We start from the raw sequence: 20,810 nt of genomic DNA on the forward strand, positions 1-20,810 counted from the left end.
TGCTGCCTGACCTGCTGTGCTTTTCCAGCAACACACTCTCGACTCTGATCTCCAGCATCTGCAGTCCTCACTTTCTTCTTCTACAGAGTTGGCAATCTACACTAAACAAAAGAATTTTGAAAGTTGTTTTGTCCAACTAAATGATTTATTGCTTTGGAAAGGTAAAGTACAGCTATGGGAACTTTGCCAGCAATATACGGATGAATAAAATTATGGTAGCTCCTAGCAGTGCAAAGAGTGCAACAACTATACAGCTAATTAAACCTATGGTCACCACGAGTTCCTCCACATCAACAGTGTTGTTTACATGAAACTTATGGGCACATAAGCACCTACAACCCATTATTAGAACAGAAATGACAAGTGCCAAGTGAACTCCCAAGAGTAGAAAGACATCACGCTCTAGATGGTTTTGTCGGTGGGATTGTACTGGGTCTGGTGTGGGATCTTTTTTTTGAATCTCTGCAAAACAAAACAGAAAAAGTAGGTAATATTTTAAAATGAAGCCTCCAAAGATAACGCATGTGGATTGAACTGCCAGAGAAAGTGGCAGTGCAGGTTCAGTTCTAATGTTTAAAAGCATTTGGATAAGTTCATGAATAGGAAAGGTTTGGAGGGATAGTTGCAAAATGCACACAGGCAAGACTAGTTTAGTTTGGGATTAAGGTCAACATGGAGAGTTTGGACAGAAGGGTCTGTTTCCATGCTGTATGACTCTATGATTCTACAACACCACAGTGTTACCAGACCATGGGGCAAGTCTCTCATCAGAGAGAGATGACTGGCGTAGTCTTAATCTGAAGGTCACCACGCTCCAGGCAAGGGCAGAGGTTGAGAAGGAGAGTTTTTCTTTGAAACTGAAAGAACTGCAGATGCTGTAGATCGTAAACAAAAACAGAAATTGCTGGTAAAGCTCAGCAGGTCTGGCAGTATCTGGGGAGAGAAATCAGAATTAATGTTTTGGGTTCAGTTCTGAGGAAGGATAAATGGACCTGAAACATTAACTCTGATTTTACTTCACAGTCAGTGCCAGACTTGCTAAGCTTTTCCAGCAATTTCTGTTTTTATTCTTCATGGTAGCCTTGGCCAGTGTGGGAACTGAACCTACTCTGTCAGTGTCTATGTACAAGAAAATGTAAGGTACTTTGTACAGTAATAAATCTGCAATTCCAAGTTTGTCACATGCAGCTGATGTAGCTCTCTAGGATTGGGTGGGGGATTTTAGTGTGAATGACTTCATGTTCAAAACATTACCAAACATTGGAAGAATTGCTGATCACCTATTGTAAGATGGACAAGCAAACAATGCAAATATTTTACTTGTAACAAAATTCCACAAAAAGCAATGATATTAATGACTACACTTTTCAACAGTGTTGATTGAAAGACTTGGTTAATTGAGAGACTGCCCTTTTCTGCTTTAGTTCAAATAAACTCTTAATGTCCTGCGTGGCTGAACAATTATTCAGTTGAAAAGAAAAATACTTTGGCACTTCAAAAACAAAAAAACTGACTTTAGACTGAATGTAGAAAGAAAATGAGCTCCCCACCTTAAGCTTTTTAAATGAAATTTTTTGAATGTTTCTTGACTGTGGCAGCATTTCAATTCTGGCAGCATCCTTTCAAGAAGGGGGGTCTTATGCTTCAAATTAAGGGCATGAGTGAGATACTCCTGGAGTACTGTGTACAGCACTGGTCAATTCTTTTTAAGAACTGAAACAGGTGACATTGAACAGACTGGGGCCTCTTATCTCTGGGAAAAAGAATAGTAAGAGGAGAGCCAAGAATGGGAATCTGTCAGTCACATGGAGTGGTTGAAGTAGAAAGGATGGATTCCTGGGAGGAATCATGAGGAAGAAGATAACAGCGAGGGATAGAGAGAGGAAGAGGGCAACAAATAATGAGACTCTGGTATTGAGCAATTGGACCAAGCAACTGGTTTCTGTAGATTTTTTTGCTGTCCATTTCCTGTTATACCTGTTTGACAGTAACACCAGTAGTAGCAACAATACACTGAGTATAAATTGCAATCAGAATGCTGGACGTGGGTTGTTCATTTCTGGTTTGTACATTCAATCAAGAATCAGCCTTTGTTTTTAAAACAGCAGAACATTTTTCTAACTATTCAGTCACATGGGACTTTTAATGTTTTCTTGAAAAAAGGCAAAAAAGGGAAACGGTTCAGACAAAGTATATCTATCACACTTTCACTGGAACTGGGAGGGTTGTTTTATGAGGAAAGGTTGGACAGGCTAGGTTTGCACCCAATGGTGTTCAGAACAGTAAGAGATGACTTGGACTGAAGCCTATAAGACCATGTGCGGTTCTGAGAAGGGGGAATGTGGTGAGGATGTTTCCTCTTTGGAAGAATCTAGAATCAGGAGTCATTGTTTAAAAATTAGGGATTCCCATTTATACAGAGTTGAAGTGAATTCTTTTTATATCAGAGGGTCATAAGTCTTCAAAAACTTTTCAAAAAGACAGTGGAAGCAGAGACCTTGACTATTTCTAAGGCAGAGGTAGATAGTTTCTTGCTAGGCAATGTGGATTTGAGGTTACAATCATACCAGCCATGGTCATATTAAGTGGCGGAACATGTTTCAGATGCTGAATGGCCAACTCTTGCTGTTTATTCTGATGTATCCCAGAAAATGTTTTTCTGCATTTTTCTAATACTTCAATATTCTGTTTGTAGCACGCAGTTTGGAGCTACCCATAGTACTCAGTATGCAGATCCATGGGGTCAATTTAAATTTAACTTTGCCTTTCTGCTTTTGTATTTTCATCAGTTAATAAACTACTAGACAAGTGAGCAAGTGACCACAAACTCAAGTGCTGTTTGAGTTCTTATAAAACAATCTTATGTTAACCAACAGATTTCGCACTCGTGCCCATGTTCAAATTGAACAAAATGATGTTTTTGTCCAATCCTGTTTCAGAGTTAATTTAAATTTAAATTTTAAATATTATCTATAAATTAAAGTTTGAAATTGGAGTAAGGCCAATTTGGACGGTATTAGGCAGGAACTTTCAAAAATTGGTTGGGGGAGGGTATTCGCGGGTAAAGGGACACTTGGGAAATGGGAGGCCTTTAAAAATTAGATAACAAGAGTTCAGGCACACTATGTTCCTGTTAGGGTAAAGGGCAAGGCTGGTAGATGCACGGAATACTGGATAACCAGAGAAATTGAGGATCTGATCAAAAAAAAGGAGGCAAATATTAGGTATAGACAGGTGGGATTGAGTGAATCCCCAGAGGAGTACAAGGGCAGTAGGAGTATACTTTAAGAGGGAAATTGAGTAGGCAAAAAGGGAACATGAGATGGCTTTGGCAAATAGGGTTAATGAGAATCCAAAGAGATTCTTTAAATACATTAAGAATAATTATGGAAAGAATACGGCCCCTTCAGGCTGCCTATATGTGAGATCACAATAAATTTGTGAAATACTAAATGAATATTTTGCGAAAGGAGTTACCATGGAGAAGAATATGGGAACTAAGGAACTTCGGGGAGTTAAATAGTGATAGCTCGAAAAGTTTCCATATTACAGAAGAAGAGGTGCTAGAGGTTTTAAAAATGCATAAAGGTGGATAAATCCACAAAAGCTGATCGGGTGTATTCCAGAACTTTGTGGGAAGCTAGGGAAGAGATTGCTGTGTCTCTTGCTGAGATGTTTATATCATCAATAGCCATGATTGAGGCGTCAGAAGACTGGAGGGTGGCTAATGTAATGCCATTATTTAAGAAAGTTGGTAAGGAAAAGTCAGGGAACAATACAGCAGTGAGCCAGATGTCAGTGGTAGGTAAGTTGCTGGAAGGGATTCTGAGGGACAGGATTTAAACACATTTGGAAAGGCAAGGACTGATTAGGGATAGGACTGCTTTTTGTTATTTATATCAATGATTTGGGTGTGAACATAGGAGGTATGGTTAGTAAGTTTCTGGATTAGTGGTGCTGGAAGAGCACAGCAGTTCAGGCAGCATCTGAGGACAGGCAAAATCCGAGGACAGGCAAAATCGACATTTCGGGCAAAAGCCCTTCATCAGGAATAAAGGCAGAGAGCCTGAAGCGTGGAGAGATAAGCTAGAGGAGGGTGGGGGTGGGGAGAGAGTACAATAGGTCAGTGGGGGAGGAGATGAAGGTGATAGGTCAGGGAGGAGAGGGTGGAGTGGATATGTGGAAAAGGAGCTAGGCAGGTCGGACAAGTCCAGACAAGTCAAGGAGACAGTCCACGCCCCCCTACGACCCACCCTCCCATCCTGGCACTTTCCCCTGCCACCGCAGGAACTGTAAAACCTGTGCCCACACCTCCTCCCTCACCTCTATCCAAGGCCCTAAAGGAGCCTTCCACATCCATCAAAGTTTTACCTGCACATCCACTAATATCATTTATTGTATCCGTTGCTCCCGATGCGGTCTCCTCTACATCGGGGAGACTGGGCGCCTCCTAGCAGAGCGCTTCAGGGAACATCTCCGAGACACCCGCACCAATCAACCAAACCGCCCCGTGGCCCAACATTTCAACTCCCCCTCCCACTCTGCCGAGGATATGGAGGTGCTGGGCCTCCTCCACCGCCGCTCCCTCACCACCAGACGCCTGGAGGAAGAACGCCTCATCTTCCGCCTCGGAACACTTCAACCCCAGGGCATCAATGTGGACTTCAACAGCTTCCTCATTTCCCCTTCCCCCACCTCACCCTAGTTTCTAACCTCCAGCTCAACACTGTCTCCTTGACTTGTCCGGACTTGTCCGATCTGCCTAGCTCCTTTTCCACCTATCCACTCCACCCTCTCCTCCATGACCTATCACCTTCATCTCCTCCCCCATTGACCTATTGTACTCTATGCTACTCTCTCCCCACCCCCACCCTCCTCTAGCTTATCTCTCCACGCTTCAGGCTCTCTGCCTTTATTCCTGATGAAGGGCTTTTGCCCGAAACGTCGACTTTGCCTGTCCTCGGATTTTGCCTGTCCTCGGATGCTGCCTGAACTGCTGTGCTCTTCCAGCACCACTAAATCCAGAATCTGGTTTCCAGCATCTGCAGTCATTGTTTTTACCTGGTTAGTAAGTTTGCAGATCAGACCAAAATTGGTGTAGTGGGCAGTGAAGAAAGTTATCTCAGGATACAACAGGACCCTGATCAGATGGGCCAATGGACTGAGGAGTGGCAGATGGAGTTTAATTGAGATAAATGTGACAAGTGGAACTTTAGTAAGGCAAACCAGGACAGGAAGTATACAGTTAATGGCAGGGTCCTGGGGAGTGTTGCTGAACAAAGAGACCTAGAGGTGCAGGTGTATATTTCCTTGGAAGTGTAGTTGCAGGATAATGAAGAAGGTGTTGGGCACATTTGGTTTAATTGGTCAGTGCATTGAGTATAGGAGGTGGGAGGTCATGTTGTGGCTGTACAGGACATTGGTGAGGTTACATTTGTTCAATTCTGGTCTCTCTACAGGAAAGACTTTGTTAAACTTCAATGGGTCAGAAATGATTTACAATGATGTTGCCAGGTTTGGAGAGATTGAGCTACAGGGAGAAGCTGAATAGATGGGGCTTTCTTCACTAGAGCATCAGAGGCTGAGGGGTGCCGTTATAGAAGTTTATAAAATCACAAGGGGCATAGATAGGATGAATACTCAAGGCATTTTCCCTGGGGTGGGGGGAGTCTAGAGGGCATTGGTTTAGGGTTAGAGGGGAAAAATTTTAAAGGGATCTGATAAGCAACTATTTTACACAGAAGGTGGTGCGTGTATGGAATGAGCTGCCAGAGGAAGTGGTGGAGGCTGGTACAGTTACAACATTTAAAGGGCATCTGAATGGGTATATGAATCGGAAGAGTTTAGAGGGATATGGGCCAAATGATGGCAAATGGGACTAGATTAGTTTAGGATATCTGGTCGGTGCAGATGGGTTGGGCTGAAGGGTTGTTTCTGTGCTGTATAACTCAATGACTATTTACCTGTAGGATATTCCTAACCAGCTTTTCATGTCTAACGGCCAACTATCACATACTTCATTCTCTGGCTTGGATTCTGAGACATTTGCAACATAATTATCTTCTCCAAACCACTGAATAGAAAATATCAATGTTGCTCTTGGTCATCAACTTGCTCAGAGATGCTTCCATAGAGGGCTACGGAGATAAGGCTGGGGAAATAGGATGAGCTGGATAGCTCTTTTTGGAGCGATGTCCGGACACGATAGGCTGAATGACTTCTCGCGGTTCTGTAAAATTTGCAGGTTCTATGTTATTACACGGCTCTTGAACACAAGCTTCATAGTTCAGAGGTAGGGACACTACCACTGTGCTACAATAGCAACATCCAGGAGATCAGCTCATGGTTAACATATGCTGCCCCTCATTATATCCACTTGTGGAAACTTAATGCAGTGCCTTTATCACAAACGTAGCCAAGTTTGCTCAAGTCTGCTAACGTGATCTGACAATGACAACCAGAGTCTGCAAGTTAATGTTGATGTTCGTGCCCAAGATTACCTTCCTTTGTTGTGATATTTTCTTCTTTGACAGAAATATCATTCTGTTCTCCCAGGCTGATGACTTCACTGACCTAAAACACAAAAAATATTTGTATTTAATCCAAATCATCCATTTCCCAAAGAGATGATGGGGTGGAAGCTATATAAATTTGTGCTTTTGTTGCAGAATAAATATTGTGGGGATACATTAAGACTTAGTATCAGAGATGGGTGAGTTGTCAATTTTGATCTCATAAATTTACAAGATGGACTATATTGTTGAGTGCAACATCTGAATGCACGTGTGTGCTTCCACCACGCAGAACTCTATGGAGGGACCGATAAATTTGTAGAAGCTACTCTGGTATATCTTGCAGCTCTCAAAAATACCAAACTCAATAACTTTCATTTTGTTGTCTCGTTCTTCCTCAAATAAGTTAGATAACTGTGACAAGATGGTTAGGAATGACTTTGTCCAGGTGTCCTACATTACCAAAGTGGTCAAATCACTAAAAGCACAAGCCAGTACCAACGCAAAACAGTCCCAACCTTATTAGGAAACGAGTTGTAATAGCTTTTACTACAACACAATACAATCTCTAATCCTATTTTGTCCCTTAAGCTGACAATACTTCCCGAGTCTCTTGTAAATTCGCACAGCTGCACTCTCTCTCTTTCTCTATGGGATTGTGAAGTTGCTTTCTCTCTCTCTCTCTAGACAGTAAGGGGATCCCTGCGTTTGACCATGCTGGTCTCCTCAGAAGGTCCAAGAGAGAATGGTCTGCAGATGAATACTCTTTTATATATTTGGATGGTTTCCAGGAACCCTCTATAGTTCTGCCAATCAAGGAGATCCACTTAACAGTTAAAAAAAAACAATCATTTGATTGGCTTGCAACTGTTTGTTTCTTTGTGTAGCAGTGTCTTTCTGTCCCTTTTGTTGAGTGGATAATTGATTGAGGATATGTCTATCCAGGATAACTGATGCCTTTTACATTATGCTAATATCACTAGCACCTGGTTTCTATGTTTGCACCATATCTGGTATCTATGTTTTGTGACTTCACAGTTTTACGTGGTCAACATACCCACCATCCCTTGCTGTTCGGCCAAGTTAGTAAACCATGTTTTAGCAGCTGCTAAATACTCCACTTAATATTTTCCCAATCTTTACTTTAGTAGGAAGCGCATTGCATTTGTGCTCCAATATGTTATGTTGGAAAGAAGTAAGAATTGGGTCCAGAGGAGATTCACCAGGATGTTGCCTCGATTGGAACATTTTAATGAGGAAGAAAGGCTGGGTAGGTTTGGGTTATTTTCTTTCGAGCAGTGAAGGCTGAGGTTGGGGGTAGGGGGGAAAGGTGGGGAGGGGTGACCTGACAGATGTGTATAAAATTATGAGGGGTTTGGACAGGGTAAATAGAAAGCATTATTTGAAATTTCCCATTATTTGAAAGTTCAGTTATAAGGATGGCATTATTTTAAGATGAAGGGCAAAAGGTTTAGAGGAGACTTGAAGAAAGGCATTTTCATCCAGAGGGTTTTGGGAATCTGGAATGTACAGCCGAGGAAGATAGTATTTTTATGATCTTTACAATCTTTACAAAGTATGTGAAAGAGCATCTGAAATGTCATAACATTCAAGGCTATGGGCTAACTGCTGGAAAGTGGAATTAACGTAGACTTGATGGGCCAAAAGGCCACTTTGGTGCTGTGTGAATCCATGAGGTGGGGAAGGTCATTGTTTTCTATTAAATAAATTCTAGTTTCAGTTTCCAGGGAGCAAGGTCAGAATGTCACCAAAGGGAAGAAAATGCCAATATGCCCTGAGTCACACTGTTTGACATCCGTTCCACTCACTCACCACCTTCCACATAAAGCAAGCTAACTATCCTCTTCAGAGCTTGTCCAATCTGCAACTATGTGAAACCTTTGGCATGATATTCCCAGACCTGGTTGAAGATCCATGGGGTGGAATACTTATGTTGAGTGTTCACTGCTAGAGAGAAATACAAGAAGCAACTTTCACACAGTAAGCTTTCACAAACAACGCTGACAAGGTAGTCAGTTTTAGTGATGCTCATTAAGGAAAGAGATTGGCTGTATATTGCGGAAGTATCCATGTCTGTTCCTCTTTAAAGTGTGCAAGGAATCTTTGCATCAATTTGAAAGTTCACAGCAGGGCTGTAAGTTAACATTACATCAAAATTATGCAGCACCCCTCACCAACACACTGAAATGTCATCCCATGTTGCTCCTGGGTGCACTCAACCGCGACCTTTTCTTCGGCTTCTCTGCCAAAGGCCACCCTAATCTGACCCACCATAATCTGACCCACTGCAGGTTGAGGCAGGCCATTCCTGATGAAGGGTCTTATCCGAAATGTCGATTCTCCTGTTCCTCAGCTGCTGCCTGACCTGCTGTGCTTTTTCAGCACTACACTCTTGACTCTGAGGCAGGTCCCTAATCCAACCCAGCAGGAACAGGTTCGAGTCCAGTTTTGTTGGTACAAATCTGATTCACACCGTACATCCAGCAAACCGAGCCATTTGTTCCCACCTCCCTTCCCATGCCCCACTCCCCAACCCACCATCACTGCCACCACCCAGGAATTGGAGTTGCTGTGGCAAGGTGCACTTCTGCATTTATTGTCTTGACGGGAGCAACGGACCATCTGGTAAAGGTCCAAATACTTTCCAATGCATAGCTGACCTGGAATCTATTTCAGTCTTACTGCCTACTTTTTTTAATTTCAAAAATATACTTTATTTATAAAATTATTTGGATCTCTTTACAACTGGTCATGCCATTCTTGTGCACATATTACATTTCTTTACATACAGACATCAAAATTTATTTTTCCTATATACAAGTCTGTACATTTACTATCCAGCTCTTCTGGTGAGGCATCAGTGGAGCCCAAATAACTGCGCGGGCCCCCTGTTCTTCTTAGGCGGGCAGATGTTACATGGTGGTCTTTCCCCACCGTGCCTTGGCGGCAGCTGCCCCAAGCTTCAGCGCATCCCTCAACACGTAGTCCTGGACCTTGGAGTGTGCCAGTCTGCAACACTCAGTTGGGGTCAACTCCTTCAGCTGGAAGATCACCAGGTTTCGGACCGCCCAGAGAGCGTCCTTCACCTTACTACTTACTATTAGCATAGGGTTGGAAAGGTTTGCAGGCTGATACTAACCTGTTTTGGCTACATAATGATTGCACCTATGTCTGCCAAACAGCTCCTTGAAGTAACAGTGAGTACACCTCAAAAACATTGAATTCCCCCTAATGTACCTTGGATATCTTGAGTTTGTGACAGCAGCTATGCATATGCAAATTTCTTTGCTATTACGCTTTTAAATCATTGGATTAGGACATGAGCTCAACACCTGCAAGATAAGAACATTACCATAGATCCAAGACAACTGGAAGAGAAACTATATAATAAAGGAGACAGATTAGCAACTCAAATGGCTCTTTTGATGCGACACTGAATGAATATAATTAGTGTGTACAGAAAAACAGCAGTAGGTCATTTAGAACCTTAAACTTGTTCTATTTGTAATGCAATTCATTATTAGCTCACCAGGAATGAATATTAGAATGAGACCACCGCTGGTGCTAGGTAAATTTACCTTGATGTGATCTGATAATTGGAACAGTGTTTCAAAGGCCAATTATGGTGGCCTAATTGGTGCATGGATGGAGGTGAATAAAGATTTGTATCGGTCATGTATTTTTAAATAGGATGCACTGACAAGAGTTTGTATATGAGACCACTTTCATCTGCCTGTCTCAATTTCACACTAAGATGTCTATAATTGTCAATTCTGTCATTGCAGGAGTTACTTATAACCCTAGCTTTAATTCTGTACAGTTTTAGGATTCTGCTAGAGCTTATCAGAACTACTCAACTAATCCATCTTTCAATCTCACTTCTAACTCGACACCACCCATCATACATCTCTCGCTGTTCAACCTATCCGCAATAATTGCAGGTTCAATGCAGGAACCATCATTGGAAATAGACATGGCTTAGAATTCTCTTGGTATATAAACTGGTTTATAAACTGAAAAATCATGAACTTATACTGGGAGGCCTTAGACAGTACTGATCTCAGATGGGTAGGTAAAAACAAGGACTGCAGATGCTGGAAACCAGATTCTAGATTAGAGTGGTGCTGGAAAAGCACAGCAGGTCAGGCAGCATCTGAGGAGCAGGAAAATCGACGTTTCGGGCAAAAGCCCTTCCTGATGAAGGGCTTTTGCCCAAAACGTTGATTTTCCTGCTCTTCAATGCTGCCTGAACTGCTGTGCTTTTCCAGCACCACTCTGATCTCAGATGGAGTATTAATACTCACATTGTGAAAATTAGGGTAAAACTTTACAGATTGAATAGCTGGAAGATAATATAAAGCCCAGGAACGTAAAATATTGGACGCCACTTCGGCATAGCAGCCCAAGAGCTCTGAGTAGCAATTATGGAAACCAATGTAATCTACTTCTCTCATCTTCCAAGTGAATTAAGGAAGTTCTCAATCGAGGGCACTTGAGCTTCATCGGTTGTACAATGATACAGAGTGTCTCACAGAATGTGAAATCTGTGCTGTTTGATTTCAAATATACACATAACATGTAAACAAAAGCAAAACTCACAAATTAGCATCTACCAACCTCCAAAAGGATCAATTATTTTTCTCCCACTTGTGAGTTGGAGCAGCATGATGATAAGTGCTATGGTCTCTATGCGAAGAAAGTGAGGACTGCAGATGCTGGAGATCAGAGCTGAAAATGTGTTGCTGGAAAAGCGCAGCAGGTCAAGCAGCATCCAAGGAACAGGAGAATCAATGTTTCGGGCATAAGCCCAAGGTTTCGGGGATTCCTGAAGAAGGGCTTATGCCCGAAACGTCGATTGTCCTGTTCCTTGGATGCTGCCTGACCTGCTGCAACACATTTTCAGCTCTGGTCTCTATGCCCCAACTCCATCCCTGGCTAAAAGGTCTGTTTGGGAAGGACAACTACCCTGTAGACATTTAATAGCTAATTGCTAGAGGCAGGATTTCCACCATTCATAAGTGCCACCTTAGAAAGCTGAGACAATCAGTGCCAGTAGCGCCAGTGGGAGCACTGGTCATTGCTGGTAATGCATTTGGATACCATATAGTTGATTTGCCATAGATCAAACCAGTGCAACCCTTTGGAGGCTGGCAGAGTCTAGGTTCACTAGCGTCCTTTAGGGAAGGAGATCTGCTGTCTTTACCTACTCTAGCCTACATGTGACTCTAGATCTACAGCAAGATAGGATTGGCTCTTAACTGCCCTCTGGGTATTTTTAGATGGGCAATAAAAGCTGGCCCAGTCAGCAGTACTCATCCCATGAATGAATGAAAAAATGAGTGCCATCAGTTCTGATAGCAGAACCTCCTCCAGAACCATTACCACAACTTCCACATGTCCAGTCTTCAGACTCTTGTATTTCCTGGGTGAGAGACCTCTCTCACTAACCTTGGGCTACATTCTACCCTTGATCTTTTTTATTCAAAACAAAAATCTTCCTGCTTTAGCAATGGCATTGCCTCTTATATGAAGAAAATCAAGGTTAATCACAATTGATGCTGTAACTACACCATTTATGGGGAATCAGCAGGAAAATGGATGTGAAAAGTGTTGGATCAGCCATGGATCCTATTGAATGGTGGAGCAGGCCCTAGGGGCTGAATGGCCTACTCCTGTTCCTCTTTCTTGTGATCCTAAAAATAAGACACAGCAGTTTGATGAATACAGGCAAATAAACAAAATGTAATTTATTGACAAGCCAACCTTGTTTAACTGGAATGCAAAAAAAGAATAATGACATTGAGGACAAAATGCAATGACAAATTGTATGCTGAATATTTGGGAAGGAGAGCATTATTTTAAAAATGAGGTGGAAAACAACTAACATGATCAGGAGATACAATAGCTAATTATTAATATTATTTATGATAGGTTAAAATTAGACTTATATTTTTCTGTGAGAATTGCTGCATGAGATCAACTAGTTATTATTTATTGATTTGTTTCACTTAACACAGAAGGGCAATGATTGAGGAACAATTATCTTCGTCCCAGCAGTGGCCTCATTACTTATTATAAAGGAACACAGAGATATAACAGTTATAAATGCAGAAAAAAATGTCAATTTCTTTCAATTTGCACAAGAGTTGTATTTTCATTTGATCTCAAAATATATTCAATCAAGAAAGCCCAGTTAAGTTTCATGTTTCATTTGCACTGAATCCTGTAAAGTCTACCAATAGGTGCATGAAAGAATAAATGCAAAAATGGTAATTATTTTAAATCTATTCATTCGATATTTTTCCATCCTAGAATTCCTGAGATAAATCCATTTAATATTTCAGTGAAACATCATGTATAAAAAGAGGCATTGCTGCAGTTTGAGGATCTGATAAGCCTGAAGCAGAAAATGGTATGTGCAAAAGAGATGTCACATGTGTGCAATGCATGAGATTCTTTGAAGTTGGAGATGAAGGATGTTGTGAAGCAAAGGGAGCTTTATCACAGAATTACAGGAATCCTGCTGCAAGGAAGGAGGCTATTCAAGCCATCATGCCTGCACACCACTCAAATGAACTACCTCTACGTTTTCCACTATATTCTTGCACATTGTTTGGGCAGAAACCATCATCCAATACCCTCCTGAATGCCTCAGTTGAACCTGTCTCCACCATACTTCCAGGCAATGCATTCCACACACAAACTGCTCACTGAGCTAAAAGAGTTTTTATCTTATCGCCAATGCTTCTTTTGCATGTAAAAATCACTTTAAATCTGTGCCTCTTTTTGATCTTTTTAGAAGTGGGAACAGTTTCTCCCTATCCTCTCTATTAGCACACTCACGATTTTGAAAACTTCTAATAGATATTAAAACTTCCTTCTCTCCAAGGAGAACCATCCCAACCTTTCAATCTATCGTCATTAACAGAAGCTCCTGTGGAACCAGTCTTGTAAGGCACTTCTGCACTCTCTCTCCAATGTGTTCACATCTTTCCAATGTGTTCACATTTCTCCTATATGACACCCAGGACTGTACACAATACTTCAACTGAGCTCTCACAAGTGTCTTATGCAAGTTCAATATCATCTCCTTGCTCTTCTACTCTATGCCCATATTAATAAAGCAGAGAACATTGTATGCTTTACTTACTGAACTCTCCACTTGTCCTTCCACCTTCAATGATCTGTGCACATATAGAACAGGTCCATGTACTCTGCATCCTGTTTTAGAATTGCATGCCTCATTTATATTGTCTTTCCACATTCTTCCGACCAAGTACATCACCTCATACATCTCTGCACTGAAACTTACCAATCACTTATATGCCCACTCCACCAACTTGTTTACGGACTTTTCAAAGTCAACACTGTTCTTCTTACAGTTCGCAAGTCTTCCAAGTTTCGTGTTATCTGCACACTTTGAAATTGTCCCCTGCACATCGAGATCTAGGTGATTCATATATATCAGGAAAATGAAGGATCCCAATACTGACCCTCGCAAACTCCACTGCAATCCCTCCTCCAGCCCTAACAGAACAGAGTCTTATGTGTTAATAAAGACACAAAGTGCTGGAAATATTCTGCAGGCCTGGGAGCATCTGTGGAGAGAGAAACCCTACTGAAGAAGAGACATACCAGACTTGAAATGTGAACTGTTTCTCAGTCCATGAATTCTGCCAGAACTGCTGAGTTCCTCCAGCACTTTCTATTTTTAATATCGAGATCTAACGATAGCAGTTATTTTGTTTTACTTATAGAACATAGAACAGTGCAGCGCAGTACAGGCCCTTTGGCCCTTGATGTTGTGGCGACCTGTGAAACTAATCTGAAGCCCATCCCACCTACACTATTCCATTTTCATCCACACGTCAATCCAATGACCATTTAAATGCCCTTAAAGTTGGCGAGTCTATTACGGTTGTCGGCAGCGTGTTCCACATCCCTACTACTCTCTGAGTAAAGAAACTACCTCTGACATCTGTCCTATGTCTATCACCCCTCAATTTAAAGCTATGCCCTCTCATGCTAGCCATCATCATCTGAAGAAAAAGGCTTTCACTGTCCACCCTATCTAAACCTCTGATTATCTTATATGTTTCAATTAAGTCACCTCACAACCTTCTTCTCTCCAACGAAAGCAGCCTCAAATTCCTCAGCCTTTCCTCGTAAGACCTTCCCTCCATACCAGGCAACATCCTAGTAAATCTCCTCTGAACCCTTTCCAAATCTTCTACATCTTTTCATAATGAGGTGACCAAAACTGTATGCAATACTTTGAGTGCGGCCGCACCAGAGTTTTGTACAGCTGCAGCATGACTTCATGGTTTTGAAACTCAATCCCTCTACTAATAAAAGCTAACACACTGTAAGCCTTCTGATGAAGGGCTTTTGCCCAAAACGTTGATTCTCCTGCTCCTTGGATGCTGCCTGACTGCTGTGTTTCTCCAGCACCACACTCTTGACTCTGATCTCCAGCATCTGCAATCCTCACTTTCTCCTTCTTAACAACCCTATCAAACTGGGTGGCAACTTTCAGGGATCTATGTACAGGGACACCAAGATCCCTCTGCACATCCACAGTACCAAGAATCCTACTATTTGCCCAGTACTCTGCATTCCTGGTACTCCTTCCAAAGTGAATGACCTCACATTTTTCTGCATTAAACTCCATTTACCATCTCTCAGCCCAGGTCTGCAGCTTAGCTATGTCCCTCTGTAAACTACAACATCCTTTGGCACTATCCACGACTCTACCGACCTTAGTGTCGTCCGCAAATTTACTAACCGAACCTTCTATGCCCTCATCCAGGTCATTTATAAAAATGACAAATAGCAATGGACCCAAAACAGATCCTTGTGGTATCCCACTAGTAATTAAACTCAAGGATGAACATTTCCCATCAACCACCACCCTCTGTCTTCTTTCAACTAGCCAATTTCTGATCCAAACCGCTAAATCACCCTTAATCCCATGCCTCCATATTTTGTGCAATAGTCTACCATGGGGAACCTTATCAAACGCCTTACTGAAATCTATATACACTACATCAACTGCTTTACTCTCATTCACTTGTTTGGGCACCTTCTCAAAGTATTCAGTAAGGTTTGTGAGGCATGACCTACCCTTCTCAAAACCGTGTTGACTATCCCCAATCAACTTATTCCTTTCTCAATGAGTATAAATTCTATCTCATATAACCTTTTCCAACACTTTACCCATAACCGAAGTAAGGCTCACTGGTCTATAATTTATTATCCACCTTCAATGTCAAACATTATCTGTGAATGCTTGATATTGAAGATGCATTCCAAATGTGGTAAGTGTTCAAGGTTCCACAAAACAAAGACGCAGATCAGAAAGCAAAGTTTTCACAAAAATTTTTGAATTAAATTTGATGACATTAAATTGAGACACAGTGTTCATAAACAGGAAAAAGATAATCATGAAAAAGATATTTTAAAAAAACTTCAAAGTATAAGAAAAAAATTGCACCTTACAACAGCTGGGTAAACCAGCAGATGCTGTCATTGTAGATCTGAAACACCCTGAGGACTTTGACTATCTGCTCAGCTTGTTTGATCCTCCAGACAGGGACAACAGTATCCAGAGGGAATTGTGAATCTCTCTCTCAATTAGTACGGCAATGGAAAAAGATGAAAGAATATTCAAGATGAAACCTCAGACTGACACTTACTAGTGACTGACTCCTTGGTCTGTGATCCCACTTAAAACAAGAAAGTGTCTTTACCTGTGGTTTGCTTCTGTACTGCACTGTCTATTTTGATTGTAGTTTTACTGTTCAAGTTGAGGGGATGCCAGAATTGAACACTTTTTTCATTCTTTGGATGAGTGACCAACTCCCAATTAGATATTTTTCCAATTTCCTTTTGGAATTATCAAACTTGTTTCACCTGCTGTCTCTATCCATTCCTCAGTTGGATTTTTGTTAACACTAAACCTCAGTTTAAATTGGAATTTGAAACCTGAATCACTGTGTCACTGATGTTGATAACTAAATTTATTCAGCAAATAACTGGATCATTGCTCTTCTCATAATCATTACCTTTTCAAAGGGAATAAATTGAAAGTAGCTCCACAGAACACAGAGTCTAAAACTTGGTGTGATCTATTAGCATCTCTGCTCCACATATCCTCCCTTACACATTTATACATATATCACACACATTCTATCACAGAAAATATTACTTTCTAATTTTTAATTGACTTTTTTAAATGTAAGTATCATTTAAAATATTGTTTTGAAGTATATAGAAATCTATCAATCTCTGCCTTGAATGTACTCAAAGACGGAGCCTCCATATCCCTCTGGGACAGAGAAATCCTAAGACTGACCAACCTCTGAATGAACAAATCAGTACTAAATGACCGACCCCTTAAACTGAAACAGTCTGATTTAGAATCCCCAAGCCAGGGGGAGGTAGCCCTCCTACGTCTGAGCTGTTAAGCTCTGAAATAATTCTGTATGCTTGAGTGGGATCACCTCTCACTGAGAATGGAGAGAACAAAGCCCCATGCTGCCTGAATTGCTGTGCTCTTCCAGCACCACTGATCCAGAATCTGGTTTCCAGCATCTGCAGTCATTGTTTTTACCTTTTCATCATAGGACATTATCCCAGGAATTACTTCAGTGAACGTCTGTTCACTCTGTCTACCGCTAATCAGACCATTGATATTTTCATCTAAATCATATATATATATATATTGCAAACAACAAAGATTCCAGCACTGATCCTTGCAGTCCACCACTAGTCACAGACTTATAGTCAGAAAGCACCGCTCCACAATTAATTCTCTGTTTTCTATGACCAAGCCAATTTTGTGTTGAACTTACAATTTACTGTGGATCCCATGTGACTTAATCTTCTGGACTCGGCCTACCATGAGGTACATTGTCAAATGCTTTAGTTAAGTCCATGTAGGCCATGTCCAATGCCCTACTCTCATCAATCAGCTTCATCACTTCCTCAAAAAACGTTTTAAAAATTTGGGGGACAAGATCTTTGCTGCACAAAGCTATGCTGGCCATTCCTACTAAGTTCATTATTTTCCAAATGCAAGTAAATCCTATCCCTAAGTAATTTCTCCAATAATTTTGTGACCACTCATCAGCCTATAATTTTCTAGAATAATATCCCAGTTACCCTTCTTAAACAAAAGAACATCATTGGCTACTCTCCAGTCATCCAGCACCTTGCTTATGGCGAAAGAGAATCCACAGATCTCTGTCAAGACCTCAGCAATCTCCTCTCTTCCCTCCCCCATTATCCTGGGATAGATCCCATGGGGTGTTACCTATCTTAATGTTTTTCAAGACACGCAAAACCTCCTCCTTCTTAATATTGACATGCTTTAGAATATCAACATATCCCTCTTACCATCATCAACATCCTTCTCTCTGGTGAATACCAATGCAAAGTACTCATTAAGGACTTCACATACTTCCACTGGCTCCAGGCATATTTTCCCTCTTTTGTCCTTGACTGGACCTACCTTTTCCCTAGCTACCCTCTTGCTCTTAATATATGTATAACCTGCAAACTCCTACTTGCCAAGAACATTTCATGGTCCCTTCTACCCCTCCTAATTCCTTGTTTAATTTCTTTCCTGTTTCCTAAACCATACATATGCTTCCCTTTGCTTTTCTTTTTGACTAAACTTTAAATATTTCTTGTCATCAAGGGCTCCCGAAACTTGCCATCATTCTATGATAGCAAATTTGAGCTTGTATCACTTTTCACTGACCTTGGATTTCCTCCATAACTAAAGAATGTCCACAGCCCATACATTCCAAACCAACATTCCTGAGAGTCTGGTCACCCTGCTATAGGAAGGATTTTATTAGACTGGAGAGGGTGCAGAAAAGATTTACTCGGATATTACTGAGACTGGATAAGCTGGGGCATTCTTCACTGGGGTGTGGAAGGTTGACGGTTAACCTGATAGAGATTTATAAAATCATGAGGAGGAATGGATAAGGTCAATAGCAAAGATCTTTTCTCTAAGGTGGGGGAGTTCAAAACTAGGGGGCATATTTTTAAAGTGAGAGAAGAAAGATTTATAAGGGGCCTGAGCAACAACTTTTTCACACAGAGGGTGGTTTGTGTGTGGAATGAACTGCCAGAGGAAGTGACAGACGCAGGTACAGTTACAACATTTAAAAAAGATTTGGACAGGTACATGAATAGGAAAGGTTCAGAGGGATATGGGCCAAATACAGAAAAATGGGACTTATTTTAGTTTGGGAACTTTGGTCAGCATAGACAAGTTAGACGGAAGGGTCTGATTCCTTGTTGTATGATTCTATGACTCTGGGAGGTTGGCCTTATTCTCCATGGGTTACATAATTTCTTATTGAACATATAAACAAAGACAGCAGCAGGCTATTTGGTCCCATGTGAATGTATTTAATAAGATCATGGTGGTTATGATTTGATGTTTGTTCTCTTGAATGTGCCAGTTTATGTAATCACGCTCTGTATGCAGCCATGTGGTATAGCTACTGAAGCATCTTGAGGCTGGAGCATCAATGGTGAACCGGGGTGTGTGCATGCGTGCGTGTGTCTGTATATATATTAGTGTGCAGTAATCCAACAATGTTTCTTGTCCAGTCTTTAGATTTATCAAATATAATTTCCCACCTTACAATGGAGGGATAAACTCTCAACATTTAGTGATGCCAGTCCAATGCCATTACCATGCTGTCACTTGATCCACATTAGCAAAGAGAATATCACCCCAACTGCAATCAAGTAACTCTTGGTTTCCATGACACAATACCTCACAATATGATGCATTTACCCAAAAATCAAATAATTTTTCCTTCGCAAGGGAAATGGTGCAAAAACACCAATAGTTTCACTTGTTCTTAAATTTGAGTGCTGGTTTAACACAGGTGAGCCAGTGAAGGAATATTCTCAACTATGGAATGGGTGGATTAGTTGACCCAATAGCTAGTTTGCAATTCAGAGTAATACTAACAACTCGGGTTCAATTGCCACACTGACTGAGATTACCATGAAGGTCCAACATTTTTCCCTTGCCTGAAGAGTGCTGACCCATCAGGGTTAAACCCCGGCCAATTGTCTGTCTTTAATGGAAGAGCACCCCTGCAGTCTGGGCAACTTTATCTTCTTTATTCTCAATTAGAAACACTTACAGGAATTTCAACTTCTTGTTTAACCTCTGTGTTGACTGCTGCACCATCCTTTGCTGGACATGTTTGTAACGTTTCTCCCAGCAACTCGTCCTTTATGATTATCTGACACAAAAACAGTAAAGTAAAGAATTGTTAAATAGAAGAAAAATGTCAGATCTTGTGGTGCGTTTCATTCCCTCTCTTACCTTGTAGCATGATCCACGAATGATAGCTTTAGAGCAATCACATATCCGCCATGCAGAATGGAGAGCCTGGCTATAAGTGATCAAGATTAATTTCATATAACCTCTGATTTTCTGGAAGTATAGCATAGAACATAGGTGTAGGAGTAGGCCATTTGGCCCTTCAATATGATCATGGCTGATCAGGCAATCTTAGTATCCCATTCCCGTTTTCTCTCCATATCCAATGGTCCCTTTAGCTACAAGGGCCACGTCCAACTGCCTCTTGAATATATCCAACAAACTGGCCCCAACAGCTTCCTGTGGGAAAGAATTCCACAGGTTCACAACTCTGAGTGAAGAAATTCTTCCTCATCTCAGTCCTGAATGGCGTACCCCTTATTCTTGACTGCTTCTAATCCTGCTATAATCAGGAAGCACTGATGCAGTTTCAGTCATAAGTTCAGTTCCAGAGGTAGCACGGTGGCTATTGGTGTGAGGGACCTGCGTTCAATTCCATGCTTGGGTGACTGTGTGTGTAGAGTTTGCGCATTCTCCCCGTGACTGCTTGGGTTTCCTCTGGTGCTCTGGTTTCCCCCCACAGTCACAAAGATGTGCAGGTTAGGTGGATTGGACATGCTGTATTGTCCAGGGATGTATAGGCTAGGTGGCTTAGTTATGGGAATTGTAGGGTCAAAGCAATGGGGTGGATCTTGGTGGGATGCTCTTCAGAGAGTCGGTGTGGACTTGATCGGCTGAATGACCTGCTTCCACATTGTAAGGATTCTGTGTTTGCTTGGGTTGATTCTCCTTTTTAAGTCGACTGTGTGCTGCTTAAACAGACTCTGCCAAGTTAATAAATGACTTGCTTTCAGTCATGTCTTAGCTGCTACTTCACCCCAAGCTCCTTGGTGGAAATGAACCCTGTCTATTTACTA

General features: G+C 41.4%; 1 protein-coding gene across 2 annotated transcripts in view; it reads right to left on the reverse strand.

Annotated features, from left to right (window-relative positions):
- LOC122563375 (uncharacterized) overlaps positions 1 to 20,810 on the reverse strand; it is a 38,923-nt gene continuing 18,113 nt past the window's right edge. Inside the window, exons 3-5 of one of the 2 annotated variants that reach the window (XM_043717115.2) lie at positions 19,712 to 19,813; positions 6,501 to 6,573; positions 1 to 462 (exon numbers count right to left, since the gene is read on the reverse strand). In XM_043717115.2, coding sequence (XP_043573050.1) covers positions 173 to 462; positions 6,501 to 6,573; positions 19,712 to 19,813 — 465 coding nt within the window. In that variant the 3' untranslated portion in view covers positions 1 to 172. The remainder of the gene's footprint in view (positions 463 to 6,500; positions 6,574 to 19,711; positions 19,814 to 20,810) is intronic. The other variant, XM_087976709.1, reaches the window with a different exon arrangement.

Source organism: Chiloscyllium plagiosum, unplaced genomic scaffold, assembly GCF_037043375.1.
Source record: "Chiloscyllium plagiosum isolate Xiang-an unplaced genomic scaffold, Cpla_swu_hap1 HiC_scaffold_30, whole genome shotgun sequence".
NCBI classification, from domain to species: Eukaryota; Metazoa; Chordata; class Chondrichthyes; order Orectolobiformes; family Hemiscylliidae; genus Chiloscyllium; species Chiloscyllium plagiosum.